The sequence below is a fragment of the Abramis brama genome (genome assembly GCF_963993115.1).
Source record: "Abramis brama genome assembly, chromosome: 25".
In the NCBI taxonomy this organism is placed as follows: domain Eukaryota; kingdom Metazoa; phylum Chordata; class Actinopteri; order Cypriniformes; family Leuciscidae; genus Abramis; species Abramis brama.
Window position 1 is genome coordinate 7,057,768 of NC_139987.1, and position 27,743 is coordinate 7,085,510.

Below are 27,743 nucleotides of genomic sequence, written 5' to 3' on the forward strand. Positions count from 1 at the left end.
CCTGTAGGATCAGGTGTTTTGTTTTCATCGCTGCTCCCACGAATTCAAATACCTTTCTGAACAGTTATTATGTTATGTTTGTAACTATAACAAATATCCTTTCTCAGTATATTGGTAAATTCACTTACAGTTTCTTGTTTGTTTTGCTTACAAACAAATCTTAGCCAATAGAAGAGGGTATCCAGAAAGGATAGCAGTTCTGATCACTGTTAAATGAAGAGCTTTCCTGTAATATCAACAATTTTTGTCCATCTCTGATACGCTTTATATCTCATTTTGTCCTGCTTTTTGAAAAATAAATAAAAAGTGTGTATGTAGTTAGATAAGTAGCCTATACAGTTTTCATTTTAGTTGTGAAGTAGTTTGCTGCAAGGTATGATCATTTATTTAGTCTACAAATCTAATTTAATTTGCTGCTCTGAAGGTAACAAAATCTATGCATGTATTAAAGAAAACTCACATTAGGGTGAGTAGCCTAAATGTTGACATAAACATCATTTTTGGGTGAACTATGCTGCCTTAAAAACAATATTTGTTTTTTAATGGAATATTTCAGTATTTATTATTACTAATTTTTAAATTCATGTGCCCTCATGATCTTTAATCAAAATAACCTCCCCTCCTTGCATCTCCTCTCTGATGACGTGTTTACTGGCGTGAGGGCGGGACAACCTGTCACTCACATGAGATCCACCAATAGCAAACCATCCAATCAATTCTTCATGGACAAAATCAAGTCCCGCCCTACATTTTATCTTAACCGAGAAGCCGTTTCACTCTGATATACATCACAATAGAGAAGAAAAGACTATAGAGTGCGACAGTCTGGTCCCAGAAGTATTTTTTCCATTTATTTTCTCCATAGGGAAATTGATTTTTAACGATAACATAAAAACCTTTAAAGACAGCCCTACTGTGAGCTACGAAGTACTTAATCGATGCTAATTGCTTCTGTTGAAGCCGTCAGCCTGCATTATTTTAGAGCTTACTTTTAAAATAATCATGTTTAACAGCACAATTTGTGGTGAAAAACTACATTACCCATGATGCTGTGCAGAAAATTCCACCAATCAGAGTCGAAAAGAGCAAATAGCTCTTTAGCTCCACCCACTCCCTTGAAGCACTGTTAATGATTGTTTTTTTCAACATTTTTAAATTAGTAGTTTTATATTTCTGCATCGTTTTTAAATCGATTATGCTGTTCGCGATGCTTATGGGATTGTAGTTCTTTCCCTCACTTAAGCCGTTAGTACACAGTCTTGCACCTTTGTCTTTTTGTCCGATTTTCAAAACTTTTTTCTTTTTTGATTCACCTCGTATAGCTGGTTGGCTTGGGTCATGGCTTATAACGCTTTAACAAAAACTTTAAAAAAAAATCCCTATGGAAAAAACGAATGGAAATAATACTTCCCGAACCAACACCGCTGAAAGAGTGGGCCATTCAGTTTTATTGATGGCAGATTTATTGTCATCTCATAGTGACACCAACAGTCACATGTCTCGTGATTATCACAACTCCATTAATGAATTTACATGGGATGATATGTGGTTACAGATCACGTCTAATCTTTTTCGATAACATTATGTTTATTATCAGCTTATTTGGCCTCGGCGTGACCTCTTTCAAAGTCCTTTTTATGCACCATTCGTGTCATATAATTTGCCTACAGTAATCAATGTCTGATAATAACGGTTTAATGAGTAGGCTGTACGGTCATGTTGGTGCTGCTCCACAGCATCCAGTGCCTGTAAACTTCTCGCACATTCGGTGCTTTGATACTTGACTTGGACATATGCAGCGAGGTCACGGGGGCGCTTCCTTTGGGATGTTCCGGTCAGGATTCTCAGAATAGAACCATTTCCTCAAGAAACAGAGCTGAAAAGGCTGGCGGTGTGTGGATTAGGAACATGCTTGATTATGTATTTTTGTCCTGACACTCTTGACTTTGGGTCGGTAAGGACGAGAGGATGTTGTCAGACCCCTTTTCTCATTAGGTTCATGTTTGATAGAGCAAAAAATAGAAGCGCTCCCGAACTGGTCTGTCTTGAGGGTAAATACCCATTTATATTTCACTAGAATGTGAAAAGTAGGTTGGACTTCAACATGTGCACTCCAATGCAAGCATATCGTCACAGTTAACAGGTTGTGCACAACTGTAAACAGATTTTATGCCCTTTTCATCAACAGTGGGCTTAGAAAAAGGTTTTAGCGAGCTCAGTGAAAGCTTTATCAATGTCAGCTCCTGGGGCTCATGGCATGCATAGTTGGCTTCCCTCTCCCCGAAATGGGTGGAGCTTAAACCTTTTGCCTTTGTAGTTGGCATGGAAACCACATCATTGTATCTACGTTTGTTTCTGGTATGTTTTTTCCAGTGCTGCGTGTTTCCTTCACGCTTTTTATGTGCTGGCCGTCCGGGGCCAATGGTTTTTAGTGTTTGTTCTGAGTGCTAACTGTTCAGGTTTCAGTTCATTCTTTTTGGTGTCCCCATGGTTTTCCATTATTAAAGGACACAGTGCATTCAGTGCAGAATCTTAGCTCGGTTTAATTATGGATCTGGCCTCATTTGGGCCGTGGTCTGCTTATTTTGAAATGGGAACAGCAATGATCCTATTGTGTTGTATTTTATTTTGTTTCCTCACTCTGTATGGTTAATTTGTGCGTGGAATCTCAATGCATTTTAGTGTTTGTCCAACAGCCATTTTGGTGGGTCTTTGATTAAATAAAGCCGGATCCGAGCGCATACATGAATTTAATCCCTTCGAATGTTATTCATTTTACAGGCAACCAAGCTAATTTACAGCCAAATCGGAAGCTTTATGTAATGGTTAACTGAGGAACTAAGGAAGGCATGAGGAGGAAGTATGTTACTAATTTCTTAGTAGTAAAGCACAAATATTTTATTTTATTTTATTTTAATTGACATGTTTTTCATTTGTAAAATAATGTAACACAATCCTGAAAATAGGCCTTATTAGAGGTTTATTTTTTGTCATTTATTTCATGCTTATTTGCCCTATATTTTATTTACATTTAGATTACCATTACCATCATCTGATGCTTTATATGTTTTATAAACACTACCATTCAAAAGTAAGATTTAAAAAAATAAAAGAAATGAATTATATTATTCAGAAAGGATGCATTAAATTGATCTGTATTGACAGTAGTAAAGACTTTCACATTGTTGCAAGACATTAAAAATAAATGCTGAAGTATTAGATGATAACTTTCTATTTATCAAAGACTTCTGAAAAATGTATCAGGGTCTCCACAAAAATAAAGCAGCACAACCATTTCAACATTGATAATAATAAGAAATGTTCTTATTTTAAGCACCAAATCAGCATATACGATAATGAATAAATTACATTTTAAAACATATTAAGTAGAAAACTGTTATTTTTAAATTGCAGTAATATTTCACAATATTACTGTTTTTTACTAATAAATGCAGCCTTGGTGAGCATAAGAGACTTAAAAAAACTATTACTGACCCCAAACTTTTGAACAGTCATGTATATTTTATTTAAAATATTCAATAGTTGTAATCTCTACCAGGCACGTTTCTACCACCCATCGTACCGCCCACCTCACAAAGAGTATTTGACATACAGTATCTTTAGTATCCTAAAGAGTAATGCAGCTTCTGGTTTTACTAATGGACTTTTATTATTGTATCTTGTGGACATAGATATTGTGAGTGATACTGGATCAATGGCAAATGGATTTTATTTTAATGGTTAGTGCTGTGCTATTGCATTTTATGACAGAAGACAATGACCATTCGCTCTTCTTGTTAAAGCTATAAAGCTAAAAACTTAGAATGATTTATTTTATTTTTTTACGTTTCATTGTTGACGACTGTATTGTTATGTGAAAAATCATATTAGCTCATGGAAAAATACGTGTCCTGGAACATTGTGTTTAAATTGTTTGTTTAACTTTCACCCTGGTGAGCATTAAAGCTTTGGTTTGCGTTTAACTGCCAAAAGCAACAGCAGTAGTTGTGAGCTCGGCTGTCTGTTCAAGCGAGAGAGCAAGTCAGGCAATGCAATGAGGAAGTCAAAGACTAGAGGTAAAGATACAATGATTTACTATTATAAAGACATTTATTGGCTGTTGCAATTACTCAAATGTATTTGATTTCCCGTGATTGAAATGTGATGGAAGCAATTGGCAAAGCTGGTCACTATTGGGTCTTCAATGGGATCCTGCGTGCTAATGTCCCCAAAAATGGTTCTTACCTGGTCTTTTTAGTAGAGATTTTGTACTGGATTATGCTCTGATGCCATTAAACAATCATCTCTGCATCCGTACCTTGATTGCTAAACCATTGGAGACCATCTGAGCACATGCATCTCACTCATTTCAGTGCTTCCGTGACAATTTAACTCCAAATGTTTAACACCAGAGACCAATTTCTGCTCTTCATAATTGCTTTATAATTAGCTCCAGTGTATTAGGTTTCCAAAACTCTCAGGCACTCCACAATTAGAGCAGCCTTTTCCCTGGTGTGTTTTCAAACTATCACAGCTTGGGTAAAATTGAGAGGTTTGACACAGAAGCTCTTGAGCTCTGTTTATGCTCTCGGGCGGCAAAACCCGGACTCGCCCTGATCGATTATCTGCCTAGTGGTTCTGCCTTGTGGCTTTTGCACACAGTATGTCATTGGGGCAGTTCAGCACAAGTCTCCTCTTCTCTATGTGTCTTTGGATGTCCTAGTAGGGCTTAGAAACTTCATGGCATGCTCTATCATGTTACATATAGGTCCTTTCCTTAGTGTTCAGTTCCTCTGGGCTTCCTACAGTAGGAGGTTCTCCGTTCCCCCTCATTCCCCCTCATAGCTGACAGGAGTCTGGAACTCCTCTACAATAGTTTACAGAAACCTATAGTCTGGAGAAAGCATCATTGCATTGTGTCTCCAATAAATCTTTTTTTGAAATAAATAAATGTGTTAATAGTGACAGCTTTTGTCTTTTATGTTTTGTCAGGAGGTGACCTGCAAAGATCTGACCCCATATCTCCCACTGATAAAATCAACATGAAGAACATCTCTCTCCTTTAATAGTCAAGAATTATTTATGTTCTCTCTTTTAATTTTCTAATTGTAATTGTATTTTATATTCTCAATTTGAAATGATTATATGGTTAGCTATGGTAATGTGAAGAAAAAATTAAATTTTAGATTCTGGTTGGATGGTCTACATCCAGATCTATTAAACACCACATGAAATGGTTGGTGAGTGCAGTTTTCTTGTGTGTGTTAATATATTTTGATGGAAACGCTCGAAAAGCTAATCTTCTTTGCTAAAAAACTTTTTGTTTGGACAAAAATATGGATACACCCACGCGTCCAGTATTTTTTCCCACGAGAGAAAGTAAATATCTGCTAATTGAATTCTATTTTGTCCATTTTTACGTGTACACAAGCGCTGGAGTAGAGTTGGCCTCAAAGGACTGAGACATGGACTAAAAGCCACAAATCTCCTAAAAGAGGTCTTTAAGCCTTTGTAAAGTGGGTTATTTGTGCCATGTGTGATCTAGTGCTAATGGTGTGTTAAATTGTCGGTTTATCAGAATGATCTTTTAATGGATTCTCTGAGGTCACTAGTCACAGTGACTCTCATGTTTATTCAAAAGGCTCAGTTTGATTTAAAGGCTATGACAAGCCTCACTGCTTGTGGAAAAGTGGAGCATTCAGTCGGACCCGAGAAGCCCAAAGGCTTTGCACCTGTTCTTCTGTCTCACCCGCAGAAGGCAACAGACCACCCACAGTCCGTTCATTACACATAAAAATGGTCAGCGCTGGCAAAAATCAAAACACTTTCAGTTTGATTGGCTGGCATTGCAACATCCAGGAGTAAGGGGATGTTTTTTTTTATTAAAGTTTTGCTTACAAGATCCCGGATTAATACAATGACTTCCTTTGAGGGAGAAAACCAAGTTCCTCTGAACTCTTTTGGTAATGACAGAACTTGTGACCATAGTTGGCTTTGGGAATTGCACCCCAGGTTAGTTGCATTAAGATGATACTCAAATGATACTCATTTTTTAACCATTCATAAGCCATTTTGTGTTGTCTAGTACTTTATGATCTGGGCCAGAAAAGATAAGATCTTGTAGGTTCAAACGACATGATAGTCATTGTGCCCTTGAGCAAGTCTCTCGCCCCAGGTTGCTCCAGGGAGAAAAATGGTCCGAAAATTGAAAAATTACTTGTAATTAGGAAGATTGAGTTGATGTTGCTAAGATAGTGAATGTAAGCAGCCTTGTGGAGAACCCACCCTTAGGCTAGATTTCTCTTTGTTTATCTGTGGTTTACTTTGTGAAACCAGTTATGTGGTGTTTTCAGTGTCACTTTTGCACACTAAATGACCTTAGTTTATTGGCTATAGGTTAAAGTGGTTTATATTTCCGAAAGCATGCATGCAAACCAGAAATAAGCAGATAAGCAGGTCAGTTGTTCAAACATCAAACATTCAAACATCAAACGGACCAGAAATGTGATTTTCCCTTTTGAAATGTGATCAAAAGTGACTTTGACTTGTGAAGTGACTGGCTGGATGCACCCAGGGTTATTTGAGTGTATCAGAAACTGCTGATGTGAAAATAGACTAATATAAATGCAGACTAATATACACAGTGTTGTAGTCGAGACCAGCTCATTCAAGTCAGTGTCAAACCGAGTCCATATTATATCAAGTCCGAGACCATGAAAATATGGTTATGGTCTTGGTCCTTAATTCTGACAAGATCGAGAACATGGATATTCTCGAGTCTGAAATTCTGAATCATGGTCTATTTCCATGGTCTGGGACTTCAGAGCATTGCAACTCGGTCTTGACTCTGACTCGACCCTCTTGAATGTTCTTCCCTTTTTAAGTGCAGGTTTACAGAACTAGGAATGTGTAAACTACATATATTCAAATTAGTGTTTGCATATATTAAAAATTAACTAATTAATTGCACATTTTTATGTAATTAATCACAATTAATCACACCTAACATTTTTTATATATTTTTATATAATTTCACATTGAGTGAATAAATGTAGAAACAACATAAAGTTAGTATATTTTCACTTTTTTTATGAATGAAGGCCAGTATCACTGATACCAGTACTGCTACTGATGTCCCTATGAAAAAGTTTTTTTTCTCAATTTTGCCATTAATTATAGCCATTCAACATTACAGTATAATTGAAAGCCATACATTTTAACATTTATTAGGCTTTAACAAATATAACAACTTTTAATTTATGTAAACTTAAAACAATCTTCACATAAACCCCTTATATAAATATTATATCAATATATCAGGGCTCAATTTCTGAATTTATATTGGCCCAGTCAGACCAGTTCAGATTTTTACTTGAACTGTCAAAATGCACAAAAAGTTATTGTTTTCGTTGTTTTTGACCCATGTAACCTTGTAAATAGTGCTTTAAGATTTTCAGGTAGGTCTTACAGGTAGGAAATATACATAAATTGAACGAAGTTATCAAACACTTCAGTCTTCACTGCATAAATGATAAATTAAATAAACATCAATCCTTATTAAAGCTACAAAAGTGATTCAGCCAAGAGCAGTGAGTGATTTTCTCTTTTTCTTTTGCCCTTTGGTTAATATTAATGACTGACATCACAGCAGCAGGTTTATTAGGTTGCTGTCACTTTAAAGGGGTCATTGGATGCCCATTTTCCACAAGTTGGTATGATTCTTTAGGGTCTTCATATAAAGTTTGTAACATACTTTGGTTAAAATTCCTCAATGGTTGTGTAAAACAACACCCTTTTTACCTCCTCAAAAACAGCTCTGTTCACAGTGACCCGTTTCGGTGCATGTCTCATGTCAACACAAGACACGTAAAGTGCTGCCTTGGCAGACAGTATACAACTGGCTGAGGGTGGAAATATGCTAATACGGGACAGTCCGTCATTGGTCGTGGGCGGAGCATGAGCAATATGACATCATATTGCTCAGTAAATCCAAATGGCTTGATTATTGAGAGTGTTTAGGCTTTTTGAGGATAAAAAAAAAGGGGTGAATGGATTTTTTTCATTGTAGGGTGGTTGTGTCCACACTCTGCAAAGACACATTTATACGCAAACACCATATAAAAGTGAATTTTGCATCCGATGACCCCTTTAAGACCGACGACACATGACGCAGATCTGACACGCATCCCATTTTCTTACAACTCTTTACATTAATTTAAGACTTAATTTAATTCATTTAAGACTATGCTTATGAGGATACTCGACAAAACAGGCTTTTTTGGCATAATTATGTGTTTATGTCCGTTCGAGCGCTGTCTGAAGTGGCTTCTGTGTGCACGAGTCGTGTGTGTGTGTCACACAAGGCGCGTTTCCATTACAGATTTGCGCAAAACTTTTGTGATTTTTTTTCTATTTTTTTTTTCTAAATGTCGACAAAAAACGAATGTGAAATGACGGCGTTTCCATTAACCGATGTTATGCGACTAAAACTTAAAAGTAAAATCATTCCAAAAACCATGGCAACGGACGTTGGTAGGTTTATGTACTATAAACCTCGAAGGAGATGTATGTGTGTTTTCCAAGCATTAATGGTAAGGAACGACCCTTATTATACTTGTGAGCGGCACATATCTGCTTCGAGGTCTTGATTGTGGCATTTATTTGAGGTTTAGAATCCATTATTCCTGTAATTCTTTTGTCTTATATGAGTTTAATAAAGAACTCTGTCTCATATTCTGTCCAAACATACCGCGGCATCTACGTCAGGTGACCTGTAAATGCGCAAAAACTGTTTCCATTGCAGTTTTGCGAAATATTTCTTTTTCGAATTGCCTGTAAAACCACCTCATGCGAGCGTAAAAACTTTTTTGCGATACATGGGAGTTTTTTGCGAAATTGACGTGTTTCCATTGGGCGTATTTTCAATTTTCAATTTCAATTTGCGCAATTTGAAGGGTAATGGAAACGCGGCTACAGACAGGAGATTCACAGACGTGCACCAGTACGGCACTGCGTTCTGATTTGTGTCTTATCGCGTTACTGTTTGTATCACTCTGAGTTCTGAGGAAGCCTCTGGAGCTGAAATTCAGATATTGTAATAGACGTTTAGTTTCCAAAACTATAAGCGGTAGACCAGTCACAACAATCTGGACCATCTGACCAACCAGAGCAGAGCAAGCTCTCTGAAAGGAGGGGTTTAGGGAGACAGAATCCTTTATTGAACTGTTTTAGGCACTGTGAGAAAAGAGGTGATGCTGCAATGTATAATGGCTATAATTTTTTTTTACCTTGAATGCATGCATTTACATTGCATTTAATCACTTGTAGGCTATGGTAGGAGACCTCAGTTTAAAACAGATGTCTTCCTGCGTTCAAAAACAGAAGGTCTTAACATCATGTTAATTAAACAGCATGCTAAAACATCAACTAGTCAATCAACTAGTCAGATGTTGGATGACACCTATGAAGTTAGGGTACTGTTGGTGGTGGAAGTGCAAGCCGGATCAGGGTTTACCGTCCCGAATCGTACTGTACCGTACCGCTCGGTGGAAACGAGCCATTAGGTGCATGAGTGTTACAGTAGGAGGGTGGACGACATCTCTGGCAGTCGGCGGCCCACATTGGAGACTGGCTGGTGTTGGAATGGATACGCTAACCATGTATTCTGCATGCTTCACTTCCGTGCTTTGATAAGTCAGGATGTGGCAGTTAGGTCGCAGAGTTCCTCTCGAGCGGGGGAATATCCCACAGTCCAGTTTGACTATTGTGACCCAGGAGTTGCTGGGAATTGGAATCCTTGTCAGACCAAACAGGATGCCACTCAAAATACAGCCCATCAAAGGTGGGAACTGGGTGTAAATCAGCACGGAATAGGAACACAAAAATAAACTTCCTGAATGAGATCCCAGTGCACTGGGTTTGAAGGCTACCCCCGGCCACTCCAGATTCTGGGACCATAACTCAAGCCATCGCTCAATGGCCAGTCACTCACTGCTGAGAAAGACTAAATAAAATCCACATTCATTGGTTATTTAGGGCAAAGCTTGACCTTGTAGATGATGTGATTGTTTGATTGTTCCTAAGGGCTGAGAATAGCATTATTACCTGAAGTGTTCTGTCTGATGTTTGGAGATTAGAGCTTGTTATTCAACATGTTTAAATGTTGAAGGAGGGGTAACGGTGGAGATTTATGTCCCAATACCATCAGTGGAGGAGCAGCGAGAGGAGCTACAGCTTTGCTGGATATTGTTCAGTCCCTTCGTTTTATCCTGGATCAGTTTTAAAGGGCACCTATTATGCAAAATTCACTTTTACATGGTGTTTGAACATAAATGTGTGTTGGCAGTGTGTGAGCAAAACCACCTTAGAATGATAAAAATCCACCCAGTGGTTTTTTTACAATCTCAATAAATCATAAGCACTGTCTCAGAATGAGCTGTTCTCAGATTCGGTGCAATGTGACGTAGAATTGCACAGGCCCCTCCCACGACTCCTTGATTGACACTTCAGTTTGAGCATAGACCCGCCCTGAGTGAGCTGGACACAGAGTCCGCCATTGTTCGACGCTTGAGCCGCTGTAGACAAGAATGTCTCCTAAGCGATTGAGGTGTGTTGTTGTTGGATGTAAGAATGAACATATCAGTCTTCATTTACTCTCGTTGTTACTCGAGGATGGATCTGTTCGTGATCCAGCTTACGGTCTTCAGAGCGACAGGCCTAACGTTACTGATCACGGCAGAAATGAAAGTGAGAGCGCGCACTTTATGACAGCTCATCGAGTAGTTTTACGGATATAAGGTTTACCAGTTTATTAAGCACCCACTGAGAAGGTGTGTATATATTTGTTTACTGTTAGTTGTAACGAGTGTTTTGTGTATTTCGCTGTGTATGTTGATGATAAGGAAAGGGAGAGAGAGTTAGTTTATGGATAAGACTTTAATGCTCACTTCTTATACTGTGTTTATTCAGCTCTTACAGTGATTCTCTGGAGTAAAACTAACGCTCATCTTTTGTGTGATGTACAATAAACTTCACTGAACTCATCAAAGTATATTTTGGTCATCATTCGGACGGGGTTTGCTACAGCAGGCCTGTATTAATAGTGGATAAAAGCAGATGACAAATAAATTATAACCATAATTAAACTAAACTATACCTGTTCTATCTCTATACAGCATATATTCTCTGGCCCTACTCTGTGGGCATTATTGTCCGACTCCCGAGTCGAAATGAACACTGCAACTGAGAGTTTCTGTTTGAGATTGTCCTTCTGGTTCTTCTGAGCGCGAGCTCGTGAGGCTCCGCCCCCTGGGCTGGCAGCAGCAGTTAATTTGCATTTAAAGGGACACACACTAAAACAGCACGTTTTTCTGAGCCCCAAAAAATGACAATTTAAACATGCTGTAAAAAATGATCTGTTGGGTATTTTGAGCTAAAACTTCACATACATACTCTGGGGACATCAGAGACTTATTTTACATCTTGTTAAAAGAGTCATAATAAGTGCCCTTTAATACTGTGAAAATCCCCATCTGCTCTGTTGACTCAGAACTCCACTGCAGTGATGTTAGAGATAGTTCTGAAAGTTCTCAGTTTACTGTTGAGCAACAGCTTTTAATTCTTACTTAAAGGAATACAAAAATCTGACAACCTGTCACTCACATGATATTACAGCAATAGCAAACCACAACCATCCAATCAATTCCCCATGCACAAAGACAAGACGTTCTACCCTACGTTTTTTCCTGTCCCAGAAGCCGTTTCTGATATGTCGCAATGGGGAAGAAAAGACCATTGCAACTCCAGTTTCATGTTAACTTTAACTATTTAATGGCTGAAAATGTCATTAGGTTACAGGGAATCTGCATTTCCACACCGAATCTCCAACTTTTATATCCCTTAAGTGTTTTTTGAGTTCTAGATATTAAAAATGTTTGGCCACCTTCAATCTTGCAATGAGAGAGCTGCTTGTGGTTTTGGTCAACCCAACACTTCATCACAACTTCTCCTTCCAGCTAAGTTATTCAAACATAACTTATTCCAGGACAGCCAGGAACCTTGGAATTGTGATCAATTATCAGTTAAACTTCACAGACCATATTGCTATATTTGCCTGGTCCTGCAGATATGCCTTGTACAACATTAGGAAGATTAGGCCCTTCTTATCGGATCATGCTGCACAACTCCTTGTCCAAGATCTGGATCTATCCAGACCGGACTATTGTAATGCTCTCTTTGCAGGCCATCCAGCATCCAGAATGCAGCAGCGAGACTGGTCTTTAACTAGCTGAAGAGAGAGCACGTCACACCTCTCTTAATAAAATTGCATGGGTTGCCAGTAGGACTGCACGATATTGGAAAAAAATTACATTGCGATATTTTTTTCCCAACGATATATATTGCGATATTGCGAGCCATTAATCCAGGCTAAAGTCAATAATTACCATTCCATGATATTAATAATTTCACTAATAAGCAAGCTTCATTACAAGTGACAAAAAGGTCACTTAATATTTTATTCCAAAATTAGAACATATTTCTGTAAACACAAAAGCAGAACACATTTTTAAATAAAACAGCAGCTTTACACCAACCCCCTGATTGGTTTACAAAAATATAACTTAAAATACAAATATTTTTTATAAAACAACTTATAAGCATTTTGGTTCACAATCTTTTGTTTTTAAGTCAACTTTTCTTAGCCAAAGTGCCAAAGTAAAACAGTGTTGGTCATCATAATCAAATGGCTAAATATATGAAATAAACAAAATGAAATAAAACTTTAATATATTTTGTATTAAATCTTCTAAACAGAGTATTAGATAACATATATAGAAAAATATGTGCGGGATGGTATAGCATACCGCCTGTCAAGCGTTCGGATCATTTTCTTAAATCCCTCTTTGGCGACGGTGTTTAATGGCAACATATCTTTAGCGATATGAAACGTTATTGCGTCTGTTATTTCTTTCTGCCGTTGAGAGCCTTTCTGGTAAGGTGTCACACTGGCAAAGGCATCGCAAATATTTTTTTGTTTTGGTTGACATCAAGATTTGACTTTGTATTCGTCGTAAAGAGCTTTGTGGTACCGTTTTAAGTGATCAGACAAATTGGTGGTGTTTCCTTGTTTTGGGGCCACAACTTTATAACACTCCAGGCAAAGTACCTCTTTTTGGTCAACATCCTCCTTTTTGTAGCCGAAATAGTCCCAAATAGCTGATTTTGATTTTCTTTTTGGTACGAAATCATAATTTTTTTGCGGCGGATCCTCTTCGTCGCCCATTTTTAGCTATAGGATTGCCAGTGAATGTTGGCTGTGAGCGGTGAGCAGCGGCACAGCGAACCAATCACTGTGCAGGCACGCGGAACGTGCATGTCACCCCAGCAACAAGCCAAACAACAAACTCATGTTTACTGTGTGCTACCCTGGTGCTACCGTTCTCTTAATACACCATGGGTGCTACTACCCTTCACATCGCATGTTCCGGCGATGTGACTATCGCTCATGCGCACACCACAATGTCGATGTTAAAACAGAATATCGTTCAGCCCTAGTTGCCAGTTGCCGCTACTTCAGACTTCAGTGCCTCCAGAAGCTTGAGTTCTGCAAGTGAACAGCGCCTTGTGGTGCCATCTCAAAACAGCACAAAATCACTTTCACTGACTTTTTCCTGGACTGTTCCCTGCTGGTGGAATGACCTGCCCAACTCAACCCGAGTCTTTAGCCATTTTCAAGAAACACTTGATCTATTAATACTAACACTTACTATTCTATTTTGTCTTTTTTTTTTTTCCTATTCATAAAAAACAACAACTTGTGTACTGTGCTAGACTAACTGGGACTACTCATAGCACTTGTTTGATTGCTTCACATTTGTAAGTCGCTGTGGATAAAAGAATATGCTTAATGATTAAATGTAAAAAAAAAAAGCCAAGCAAGTTAAAATTAAAATTGCTTGTATCTTTAAGACCTTACATCTATGATATAATTTTCCACTTTCCCTTACCTTTATCCTAGAACAAACAGGTGCTGTTTGCTTTTATTGTGCGCCAGCATGTCTTCAGTGCATTTCAGGCATGGGACTACCTCTTCCTCCCAGTCGTCCGATTGTGGCATCAATCATGGTTTGAGCCCTTCCTATTTCCTGTTGTTGGCCCTTTCCAGCTGGCAGTGTGCCCAGCCTGTATTTACCTGGAAGGACCATCATAACAGTAATGTGGAGTATGATGGGCATTGGTGGCCGTTTCTTTATAGATGAAAATGCCTCTAGGGCCTTGTGGAACTTGTGAAAACATCCAGCCCATTGTGATAAGAACTCCAGAATTAGTCCACATTTTGCCTTCCGGATTTAGCCCTTTGTACTCTCAGTGCTAATGATTAATTGACGAATGATTAATTGTTGATTATAATTTAATTGATAAAACAGACACACGAGGAAAATAAAGCGAGCGTGCTGTAAAGTATTCTAAGTGTATTGATGTGTTCAAGCCATGGTAGGCTAGCTGTTTATTTCGAAACATAATCAACCAAGGGTCCAAAAAACACTCCAAACTAGTGATTTTACTGAACATAAGAACTACTTGTGTAAACGCCACAATAAAAGTACATAGAATAAAGAACAAGTAATAAGATCCTGGTGGATGAGTGATGATCTTCCAGAGCTGTTTCAGCTTTAGATCCTATTCTGTGGCGCACAGTAAATCAAGACCTGTCAATCTGAGCGATCGATCCAATCCAAGCGCTCTCCAGCTGTAAAACGGTGTCCGATTGGCCTCTACACATCGTCCCCACTATACCCACTCACCACACCTGAGATCCAGTTTCCAATGGTTGAACTTTCAAATGACGTCGGCAAACACTGCGTCAGGATTTAATAAAGCCAATGCTTTAGCCAAGCATCATGTCATGTGTGATCTACGTATTATCTTATGTTGTGTTTGGGCTCGTTCAAGACCACCTGCTCTAAATAAAGATTTGTGATCTACTATGGTTTACTAATGTTTTGCGAAGTTACTAACAATAACATGGCACAAAAGCATCATGTGTTTACTGTTTACACGTGTGTTGGCGGCACTTTTTCATGCAAATACTTGGTATAGGCCTAGTTTGATCTCTAACTGAAACAAATATGCTTGTTGTTTTCTGCTAGTTGAGACATTTTCAATGATATATGACAAGTCTATCCATTATGTACAATGATTTTACAGTTATTTTTTACGCTATGAAAATAGAGCACTTCTAATATGTCAGCAAATTTAAAGCAATTGTTAAGTGATGGTCATATTCCCTATATTCACTGTAAAGCCAGGCTCCTAAGCTTTAAAACGACACCTATTTTGTGGGTTAAGCAAGTGGTTAAGTAACCTGATGTAACTTAGTAGCCCCTCCCCCTTCATATTTAAGAGGTTAAGGTTAACGATTAATCGATTAATTGATCGTTAATTGAAACAACGATCGATTATGGGAAGTTCTGAAAATTGACATCCCTACTTCGTACTGTTGTTGAAGCCTATAAGATGGTGATTATCATGGCATATCATGCATATGTATCAGCCAGTCACCAGAGTGTAAAGATTAGGCCATTGCTGTTGTTGTGTAATTTGCTCTATGCATGATTAACTGGGTAAAGGGAGTGTGTTTATATGCTTGTGATACTTGAGACTATAACATGCCATTGAACATTGAAGTTCAACTTCCACTTTTTGTCTTATTTTGTAGGTCATTTTTGAGCAGATTTAGTAATTGGTTCATAAGTAAACAATACTTTAAAAATGCAATTCATACATGCAGTGTACAGTTTATTTATTTTTAAACTATATTTAAAGCACTTGTGCTGTCATATTCATGCATGCTGACAAACTTGACCATGAATCAGAGAAGCTTTCCACTATTGTGGAACATGAAGACTTCAAAATACGCCACTGTATGACCTACTGCCTTTGCTTAGAAACTTATATCATCAATTACAGGTCCAACCTGTTTTACATAAAAGTTCATTACTCTCTCTCCTTCCTATGATGGTCTGGTGATAGAGCATTTCTGCATGTGTATTCATACAAAGGTTCTTCCTGCTGTAGCATTGACCAAGTCATTTTCATATTTGTTATATTTTGATACATCATCAGAAGATAGAAGAACACTCATTTGAACACTGTTTGTGCTGCCATCTTGTGGATGTTGAAGTGCTTCTAGGATTTACTTACTAAGGAGCTTCCTGTTACAAAAAGCATATCAGTTTTGAAGATATGTTTTCATGGAACCCTGCAGGATATATTTTGTTTTTGTCTCTGGGCCAGTAGTTGTTGTACTCAAGGTGAAAAATAAGGGGTAGTATTACATAAATAGCTCACCTAAAACAATGGCTTCAGAACACTCATAAAAGAGCATATAGGTCATGGACTACATTTAAATGTTTATTGTGCTTTTTATGTTGTTGTCTTTTTTGGAGCTTGGCATCGCCTAGTTCATTTTGCTCGAAGAGAGCTGCAGATTTAAATGAACTATTACTTGAAGTAAAAAGTAAACTTTTCTAGCATTTTTTTCTTTCTTTTTTACATTTACATTATCATTTGTAATCCATTGAAAGAAAGCAATGCCCAAACCATACTTGGATCATGGTGATGAGTTCTGAATCTCACTTTGAGACTCACTTTTCCTTCAGAACATGTAAAAATCTAGTAATATTACTTTCCCTGCTTGCTTGGCTTTGGTTTTGTCAACAGAGAAGTATTTCCGAATGCAGCAGGATATTCATTGGGAAAAACAATGTAGGGCGAGACTGGATTTTATCCTCTAGGAATTGATTGGATTGTGAATACTGGTCTCTGTACATCAGGTGGTTGGGAAAAGTTGGGAAAAACAGGATGGGTGACACCAGTCGTCGTCTGTACATTCGTTCAACTGAAAAACATTTTTTGTTCTTTGGAATAATGTTCACTGATGAAGCCCAAAGAAACCACATTTATAATACTTAGATATGCTTGCAAAAACATTTAATTATAATACATGGCTACTTTTCAGTTACCATCAGTGGAGACAAATGCTTTTTCACCCCATAATGTAAGAAGCAAGCAAAACCTCGACTAGATTAGGCTATGTTTGGAAAGTCACTGGCTTTGATTGATGTAAAGCCCATTGTGTTCGCTAGAGGGCAGCATTTGCTAACCATACACCCAAATCAGTCTGTATTCAATTTAGAGTGAACCCCCACCACACCCCTCCATTTTCCTCAAAGTCACATGTTTAGGCTGTATGATGTATGAATGAAAGAACTAATGCATGCGCTGTTTTGATTTCTCACTGTATTTGTCACAGTTTACCCTCTTTCAAGTTATCTGTGATCAGCCTGACTGAGTGTCACATGGCAACTTAATGCATTTAGCACAGATATTCACAGCCTGTGTGTGATAAAGGAAACCACTATTCCACTGGCACCCCTCACTCTCTCATTAAGAGATTTCTCACGCTCATTTATCTCTAAGCCGGATTTTTTGTTGTTAGCAGCATCTAAGAAACGTCTTGCAGGCTTAATTTCACACATTGACTCCTATTATCTGTCAGAGTTCAATTCATAATGCAGTGCACGTATAGATTACATTCTCAGCATGTTAGCTGAAGTTAGATGAGCTGTCAACATTAAGCAACAGTCGGGTTCCCGAAGTGAAAGTTCCATTCATTTTCTCCATAGGGAAATAGATTTTGAACAACCTATAAACCTTTAGAGACAGATCTGCTGTGAGCTACAAGGTTATTAATCGATGGTATGTGCTTTTGTTGATCCCGTCAGCCTGCATCATTTTGTCTTATTTAAAAAAAAAAAAAAAAAAAATTGTGTTTAACAGCATGAATTCCTGGTATAAAAGTACATGATTCTGGCAAGAAATGTCCACCAATCAGAGAATCGAAACAAACAAAGTACCTGCCCACTCCCATGAAGCACCATGAATGACGTAACAGCTCCCTACACTCGCAAACTGTTACACTCGCAAACCCCCCCCCAGTTATTTATATCTTTTGCTGTAGTGTGTCAGTAGGAAATGTCAGTTTACATTTCCAAACATTGTTTTTGCCATTAATTGTAATAATCCAGTGAGATTTGTGTATGCACAAGGAGTCTGACAATAGCCGGTATGATCTGATCTCACCATCATCGAGTCCGTCTGTGATTACATGAAGAAACAGAAAAAACTGAGACAAACTAAATCCAGAAGAACTGCGGGAACATCTCCAAGATGCTTGAAGAAACCTTCCTGCAAAGCTACAGTACTGTGAAAAGTACTGGCACTTGTGTTAAAATGCTGTAAAGTGAGAATGCTTTCAAAAATAAAATCACAAATTTAATTTATTTATGATTTAACTTCAATTAACTAATTCAAATCAATATATGGTGTAACGACCCTTTGCGTTTAAAGCGGCTTTTGTCCAGGTACACTTGCGCATAGTTGTTCAGGTAGCTTTGCAGGAAGGTTTCTTCAAGCATCTTGGAGACGTTAGTCTGAAGTCTGAAATCTAACAGGATTTAGTCTGTTAGTCTTTTTTTCTGTTTCTTCATGTAATCACAGACGGACTCGATGATGGTGAGATCAGATCATACCGGCTGTTGTCAGACTCCTTGTGCATACACAAATCTCACTGGATTATTACAATTAATGGCAAAAAGAATGTTTGGAAATGTAAACTGATACTGGTTACTTTTGCACAGTACTGTGTATATATATATATTATATGATTTTCAAACACTTTTATGCTTCAAATCGAAGTTTGTAATGCTGATTCACCTCGTAGCTGGTTGGCTTGGTTGATGCCTTGTAACACTTTTTAAATTCCCTATGGGAAAAATAATTCTGGAACAGAAGCTGCGTCCGAAATCAAAAGAGTAGGCAAAAAAGTACCTGGATGACCTTCTACTTCCAGCGAGATTCTGGTGTGAATATGAAACTATATAGAACATACTTTTTTAGCTGCCCTGAAGTAATTACTCAAATTCAAAATAAATACCTACTCAAGAGAGTATGCGATTTCGGATGCAGCCAAAGTCTGCTTACAAAGTGGGTGGGCACTTGTTGCACTCAATAGCCATTTGAAAAAGACATTTGAAAATAAGTATCGCCCCCTTGAGTATCGGATGCATGAAACTCATTTTCTAAAAAGCAGTAGTCAAGGCACCCTTTTAAAACAACCTAGTTGTTTACCTACCTGCATTTTTCCTTCAGGCAATCCCAGAATGCACTGAAACAAGCTCAGTGGAAAAAATTGAGAGAAATGTTGTAAATATTAAATGTGAAAAAGCACTGGCAAATTTTTTTATTTAATTGATTATTTTTTCTGTTCAGTCTAATTTATGCTTATTAGACTATCACTCTGTTAGCTTAGCAACATGCTAACATCAAACTCCCTTGAAATCAAGTCTTGCTATGTTGCGGCCTATGTAGAGCTCTCTAAATCAGTCACTTTTGAGGGTCCATCTGGGTCCGCATGCTGTGTAGGCAGTGGAAGAGTTTTGCAACAGAGGCTTTGAGTCTCTTTTAAGAGATAGAGCTACACTGAGCCAACCAGATAAAGACCTTCAGATGTGAAATGTACTTTGTAACTTAAAATATGGCAGACAGAAAGAGACAAATGTAATACAATATATTGCGCTGACTGTAAATAGCTTTGTTTTTACTCAGAAGGGGCCATATTACCCATACCATCGCAACATAACACAATGCCTCCTCCTTGTGCAATGTAAATGTCAAACAGGCTTTGATCTTCCTTGTGTAGACTGTAGTAGAAGTTATGTGATCGGTTTAAGCAGTATTACTGGCTTTCTTCTTTACGTGTGTGTGTGTTTGGCTCTGTTGAAATTTATTGGCCAATTTTTTATTTGCTTTATCACTCAGTGTCATGACGTCAACCGCAGGGCTCTGACAGCAGCTTACAGAAAACAGGGCTGTTTTTTTGGTGGAAATATATTGGGGTGCTTGCTTGTCCCAGAACGTTGTGATGACTTTCGGCCCTTATGGTTTCAATGGAGGCACTGTGTGGTAGATTTGTTTTTTTCTTTCGCTGTAACTTTTTCTCAACCAGATGGTGTCAACAGATGTCAGATGGCTTTGAGATGTGTTTCTGTTTCTAGAGTGACACACGCATACACCCACAGCATTTCCCTCGGAGAATCACAAGTCGGCAAAATCGCATAAACACAAAGATGAGTGGGAAATTTTTTATCTAAATTGTTGTAACCTTTCTAACGTTCCTTCCTCCCCCCTTTCCCCTGTCTTGCTGTCTTTGTCCCGTCTTCAGTGTTTCAGGACGTTCTGCTGTAAAGGACCTCCCCCTCCCAGACCAGAATATGACGTGGTTTGCATCGGTCTGACGGGTTCTGGGAAGACCAGCCTGCTCTCCAGACTTTGCAGTGAGGCAACAGACAACATCGTCCCCACCACAGGTCAGGCCACCATCATAGAGCAATACCAGACACGTCCTGCAAACACAAACACAGATCTTTGCACTTCCTCTTTGCCAAACGCTTTAAACCCCCCCACCCCTTTGTATCCAGATTTTACCTTGTTATTGTCTTTTAAAGAGTACTTGATTAAATCTCGGTCAGTGTAGCAATGGAGGTGTTTTTGTGAAATCCTCATGGCCTCGGTTGTTAATCTTGTGCAACTTTTATTTACAGGTTTTAGCATTAAAGCTGTCCCGTTCCAGAATGCCATTTTAAATGTCAAGGAACTCGGAGGTAAATGTTCTCTGTTTTTCATGAGATTACTACTTTTATTTTAATTTTTTTAAATCACAATTAATATATGGGCCAATGACAAATAAGAGTGTCCACGATATATAGAGAAGGAACAAATCTTTTTAAAATGTTTAAAACACAGATGCTAAGGGCCAATCCCAATTCTACCCCTTACCCCTTCACTTTCCCCTTCCCCTCTGTTTTGCGTGTGCACGTGAAGGGGTAGGGCTGTCTCAATTCTCTTTTGGTTGGAGGGGTAGGGGTAGGGGGAAGGGCCAGATAGCCCTTGAAACGAAGATTTTTCGGGACCACACTTCAAACGAAGGGGTATGAGAAATGTACCTGCATACACCGGCTACAGAGGCAACATGACTGCCAATAATCATTTTCTTTGTCACATTCAATCTTGTGCTCATATTTACGGTCATGTTCTTCAAAGAAACGGTTGCAAAAAAATCGTTAAAGTTCGTTAACAATATGGCGCGTGTAAAAAGCAAAAGTTTGAAGCGAAGTGGGCCGAATTCGCGTCCACCGCGCCTCACTGAACGCCTCATTCGCGCCGCAAGACCTCCAGACGCGCGTAAACGCGTCTTAACATTGAAATCACACGCGCCAGACGCTCTATTCGCGTTTGGTGTGAACGCAGCTTTAGGCGTCGAAGATATCGTCATCTCCGTTGTTTTCTGCAAACTTCAGAAAAAAAATACAAAAAATAGCTGTAACTCACGCAAGACTACAGCTGACGACGGCATCTTGGAAGTTTGTGATAAACATTGGCGCATCTCCTGTGACGTAGGTGCTAGTGACGATGTATAATGACATGTAACGGTGTAGTAGTGGTGTCCCATTTCTTAGGGGAATATTTTCACCCCTACGCCTTGACACTCTGTTTCAAGGGGCAAGGGTTAGGGGTAGGCGAAGGGTTAAGGGTAGGCGAAGGGGTATAAAATAGAATTGGGATTGGGCCTAAGTTTTAGAAAATGTATATTTTTTATTTATTCTGTTCCATATGGTTTTGAATAACAAACTCTTAGTAAAAGTTCACTCTGGCTGGTTAACGCCTCTGAACTACCATTGGTATGTGGTGATTATGTAATAGGAGGGTGTGGCTCTGAGACTCCACCTTCTTTAACATGGAAATCTTCTCCGGCTCACTTCTTCTGTTCAATCCCTCAAAGTTGGACAATCGCGAGTAAAAACATGAACACACTGGAGAACCGCTTTATAGTAGAAAATGCTTGGTACTCACACTTTACGCGACACACTTATCCTGCAAGCTGTCGTCATCACTTTCCTCCTGACTGCTCTCTTCACTATAACACTATTTGTTCTCTGTAGAAATTAAATATAGGTTCATCTTGGTTAAAGCTGTATTTTTTTTATTTTATTAACATTAATGACACCGACAACAGCAGGAATATTAGACTGCTGTCACTTTAAGACTGAATCCACGGACCGAATATACTGACACACATCCGGTTTCTTTCTCAACTGTTCACTTATGACATAACCGAGAGAATACTTGCCGAGATGGGTATTTTGACATAATTTTGTGTCCCTTCAAGCGCAAGTAAACGCTAAAGAGGAATTCTTTCGGTGCTCAAGTGCTGTCTGAAACGCTGTCTCTCTCTCTCTCTCTCTCTCTCTCTCTCTCTCTGTGTGTGCTCGAGTCCTGGTTTTCGGGTCTTCTTTCATGTTTAAAAGATTTGAAAGTGTAAATTGGCAATACAAAACACGTCCAAGTGATAAACTTTCTCTCTATGATGGTTAAACTTAGCAGTTGATCCGTGAATCACATGCGTGCCGAACCATGGGGCCTGGTCCGTACGGATCATGGATCAACTAAATCCCTTGCGCCCCTATTAACAACTAATTATTAATGAACACACTTATCATCATGATTGCTATCTTACCAGAGATGGAGAAAAATCCTACTCCAGTAATTGAAGGTGTCCGGCTGCGCATCGTTTATTTTTACCACGCATGCGCATCAGTTATGTGCACTCCTGTATATACGTGACATAACTTTACTAGATTGCCGAATTGCAGAGCTTGTGTAAACATCTTATGATCAGATGCTTTCTTAACTTTTTTCTCACCGCTGTCATTTTTGTTGTTGAAAGGAAAGTTATTGTTGTTGTTTATTTTTTTATTCAGCACACATAAACATATTCATCTAACCGTCACTCTCAGCAGTGTAACCAGCGTCGAATGTTCGCTATCAGTATACGGCTGCTAACGTATTTCGAACTTCTTTTTACCTCAAAGCAAAGAGTATATCAGGGCCTTAAAGGGATAGTTCACTTTAAAATGAAAATTCTGTCATCATATACTCACCCTCATGTTGTTTCAAACCTGTATGAATTTCTTTCTTCTGCTGAACACAAAGGAAGATATTTAGAAGAATGTCAGTAACCAGACAGTTTCTGGGTCCCATTGACTTCCATAGTATATATTTTTTCCTACTATGGAAGTCAATGGGACCCAGAAACTGTCTGGTTACTGACATTCTTCTAAATATCTTCCTTTGTGTTCAGCAGAAGAAAGAAATTCATACAGGTTTGAAACAACATGAGGGTGAGTATATGATGACAGAATTTTCATTTTAAAGTGAACTATCCCTTTAAGAGACTCGTTGATTTAACACACAGTCACGAGGGTCTGCAGGGCTCCTCTCTATGATATCATGTTGTCTCTCTATGATTATCATATCATACATGTTTGGAATAAGTTGGTGGAAGTTTAATAAGTTAATAAGCAGTGAAGCAGTCATCATGATCACTACCGGTGAAAATGTTGCTGTCAGTAAGATTATTTAAGAGGTCTCTCACACCATGTCTACACCAGAAGCATCGCAAGCTGTTGCGACCATTGCAAATCTGTTTGTCCTTCATGTCAGAAATAGCACAGGCATTACATCAGAAATAGAACGGGACATCAGTTTATGTGCCGCATCAGTGTAGACAGCATCAGTGTTTATAATGGGTATTGTCTTTTGTTTGCGTCGCGTCACTCTGCTCGCATCCAATGTAGACACTGTGTTATTTTCACCAAGGCTGCATTTATTTGATCAAAAATACAGTAAAAGCAGTAATACTGTGAAATATTATTGCAATTTAAAGGATCTATTTTCTATTTTAATATATATTAAAATGAAATTTATTCCTGTGATCAAAGCTGAATCTTCAGCATCATTACTCCAGTCTTCATTGTCACATGATCCATCAGAAATCATTCTAATATGATGATTTGATACTTATGAAACATTTCTTATTATTATCAGTGTCGAAAACAAGATTCTTTGATGAATAAAAAGTTCAAAAGAACAGCACTTATTATTATTATTATTATTATTATTATTATTACTGTCACCTTAATGTGTCCTTGCTGAAAAGTCTTACTTGCCCTAAACCTTTAATTGGTAGTGTATGAAGTTAAGTATATTCAGTTCATTGTAAGTATTAATAAATTAATAGATGATCCATACAAACAATTTGAGCATTATGGGATTGACCCATTAGTGAATATCTACGGAAACATCTGTAACAACATTTGAAACCATTATTTCACATATGATCTTTTGAAAAGTAATCTTTGGCAACACATCATCTGACACAGCATGAGGAATATGAATGTTATTTGACACAGATGTAACATGAGGACCCGACCAGTAAGGATACAAACTCATTTCTTTGATGACTAATAGTTTTCTCTTCAAGGTAAATTGAACCCCAGGAAATGCCAGTGCTTGGATGCGGCACGCAATGGAAATGTTTCAGATGTCACTCGCTCACTGAACCCAGAGCCATCTTGGCCCGCATTTCCTTTTTTCGTAAGAGTGATGGGCTGCAGCTTTGAATCTGTCTTTAAAACGAGTGAGTGATGATAAGAATAAGAGGGTGTTGTGGATGCAGGGAACCCTGGGGGAAAGGAGGGACAGATAGGTGAGGAGAAAAAAGGCTGGATGCATAACTGCTGGAACTGAGAATCCTAAAAGGGGGGGTTTCCACCTGGGTCATGAAGCCTGTAGAGTTAGAGAAAAGGAAATGTCACTAGTTCAAAGGAAATGTTCACCCAAAAAATTGAATTGCTAACATCATTTACTCACTTTCATGTCTTTCCGAACTTTTACGTACTTTCGTCGAACACAAAAGGATTTTTGAGGAATGTACTGGTTGTATTTTTTTATGTAGTTGAAAAGCCAGGGTGGATATAATGAATAAAGTCGACAGTAAAAGTAAATTCAACCTATCTTTCTTGTAAATGTATGTTGAAGATCTTATTGTGAATGATTCGTCCATGAATGTTTCATTTATCAAAATGTCAAGACTCGATCTTTGGTGAAAATGAAAGACTTCTCTCTGATGACGCATACAGGACAATCATTTAGTCCACTTAAAACCGCCTCTTCCCAATCAACTTCACATTATTCAGTGCAATGCCAAAATTTCAAAATCCAATCACCAACCAATGGATGAACCCCATCTTACATTTTTTTTTCTTTTTCGATAATCTGTTGCACTCAGATGTACGTCATAATATAGCAGAAAAGATCTGACGCCAGCTTTACATTTTAGCCTGTACCTAACAAAAAACTTAAGAGCATACAAATTACATTTACCACATTCATGATTCTTTTATTGTGACAGGTGATAGTAGCCATTGACTTGCTTAGTATTTTTTTTTCTGCTATGAAAGTGAGTGGCTATCGTCAACAGTTTGATTACCAGCATTCCTCAAAATATATTATTTTGTGTTCACCAGAACAAACAAACTCATACAGGTTTGTAACAACTTGAGGGTGAATAAGTGAACAAAGAATTAAAATTTTGGGGTGAACCATCCCTTTAAGTCCCTATTTGTTTTAACTGCATGGAAGTGAGCGACCGGCACATTCTTCCTTTTGCGTTCATCAGAAGAAAGTAAATGATTTTTGAGTGAAATAATCCTTTAAAAGTGAATTATTGTTATTATTATAGGAGAATTTTTTGGTGAGAAACAGCCCACATTGGGAAGTCATCTTTAAATTGACGAACCTCTGAATTCTCCTTGAAAAGTGGTATAATTTCCTTTTAAGCACTTTGGAAAACCTTTCCTCCAGACCTCCAACGAGTTCAGCTCAGTGTCAGGGGCCTGCGGAGCGCGACCTCTTTTCCCCCAAAAACATCAGTGTAGGGTTACGGCTGGGACATTAACCTTGAACCTGACGCGGAAGGCTCATGTCACACTTTATTGATGGAGGTTGTGTGCCGGCTTGACACGCTGGCTCTCCCGTCGTTTCCTCCACTGCCATCGAGACGGTTTACCGGATTCTCGTGTTATTGGTTGGTCTGCCCGTCTGGCCCGTGTTTTGGGTTTGCGTGAGTGATGTCAGGAAGCCAGGAGACGCTCAAAGTGCCGCGCTGTCTGTGTGCATTTCCCATCAGTGTCACGATGACACCCTGTGCGATCTGCTGGGCTGACAGGCGCACCAGAGAAGGGAGACCCACATGCTCACATTTACCATCTCGCAGCGGCCATCTGAAAGCACTTAGCAGGCTCTCTCTCTTTGTTTCTCTGGACCCCAGCCATGATGTAATGATTTCTGCGAAAATGTGCTTTAGTTGCATTATCACATGAGATTGTAATGCCCGTTACTGATAAATGCTGTTTTGTTCCATCACATCGTTCTCTTCTTAATGCACATGTTTATGCATTTGAAATGAAAGTAAACCTCTGCTTTTCAAAGCCCAAGACTCCACAAGACCTCCCAGTGTTTTGATTTTACTTTCACAGCCAGTAGATGGAGACTTTGAGTAAAATTAAACCACAAAGAGACTGTTGATACACATTTGTGACTGATGGGACATTGTGTTTTGGAAAAACATGCCTTATAGGAAAGAAATATCAGGCTGTATATGCTAAGTAATTGTGCATTAATATTTAATAGTGCTTGCTAAAATTGCAAGAGCAGATCAAACGCTTCTTAATTAGATGAGTCAGCCTTGGACATGGCCTGTCTGTGAGGATCCCAAATATTTATTGCGAGTCACAAATTGTCTAAACATCTGCAGAAAACATTATTTCTTCTTTGGCCAGCTATCGCAAAGTGTGTTTGCTATTGCTGTCAGGCTTGCATTTCAGCGGTTGGAAAGCTATTGCTGAATACCACAGTGGATAATACCTAATGAGAACTGGAAGTATTACATTGTACATCATACACAGCGATGATATTGGGAAGTCGAGCTCTGAAACTCAATCTGATAGGTGGAGTCTGTTTCCAAACATGAACCAATACCTCTCAGAACAGTTTTAGAGCTGATAATTTGGCGAGGCATGTCTAAGAGCTCAATTTGTGGTGTGACAAAGGCTCAGAAGTTTGGAAGTGGAACCATTAAACTCGCGTCCAGTGTGTTTAGCGAGAAAAAAAAAAAGGATTGCGCAGCTGCTTAGTGTCAAGCAAACAGCTTATACGTCTTGGCCGAACTTCAAGAGCTTTGAATAAAGCTGTCGATTACTGTCTGGCATTGATTTAAGACTCCACCTTTTCAAATAGCATTCTGTTTATTATTTCATACTTTAAGATGAAAACGGAAGAATAAAGCTTCTTTTTCGGGTCCGTTATCGCAGGAGAAGATGCACATAGGCATGCTAGTAATTAATATGGCGCATTCCAATCAGAAAACTCACAAGAACTAGAGGTATAGACAAACTGATCTCTGTTTTTTCATGGTTAGGGTACAGGCCCCGCCATGACTCACTTTAACTAAAGCCATGCTGCGCTTGTGTGTCTTGGTGGCCACATTTTTGTACCCCCAAATTGCTGTGCACAAGAGAAACCATATGTTCACTGTAAAAGTGGGCCCATTTGAACTGTGCTGTAGACTGGCCATCAGAAGAAACCATTTTAATATGCTCTCAGGGTCGACTTTAAAGAAACACTGTTGCGTTGAGCGCTCTTCATTTGGACACGGCTTTTCCCACAGGCCTCCCCGAGCGGGAGTGCGAGTTGGCATGCGTTCTTTAAGTCATAAAAATACA

General features: G+C 38.7%; 1 protein-coding gene across 1 annotated transcript in view; it reads left to right on the top strand.

Moving 5' to 3' along the window:
- Positions 1 to 27,743, top strand: part of arl15b (ADP-ribosylation factor-like 15b) — a 48,342-nt gene that overhangs the window by 489 nt on the left and 20,110 nt on the right. The window contains exons 2-3 of the mRNA XM_084104397.1: positions 20,285 to 20,429; positions 20,664 to 20,723. Coding sequence (XP_083960523.1) covers positions 20,285 to 20,429; positions 20,664 to 20,723 — 205 coding nt within the window. The remainder of the gene's footprint in view (positions 1 to 20,284; positions 20,430 to 20,663; positions 20,724 to 27,743) is intronic.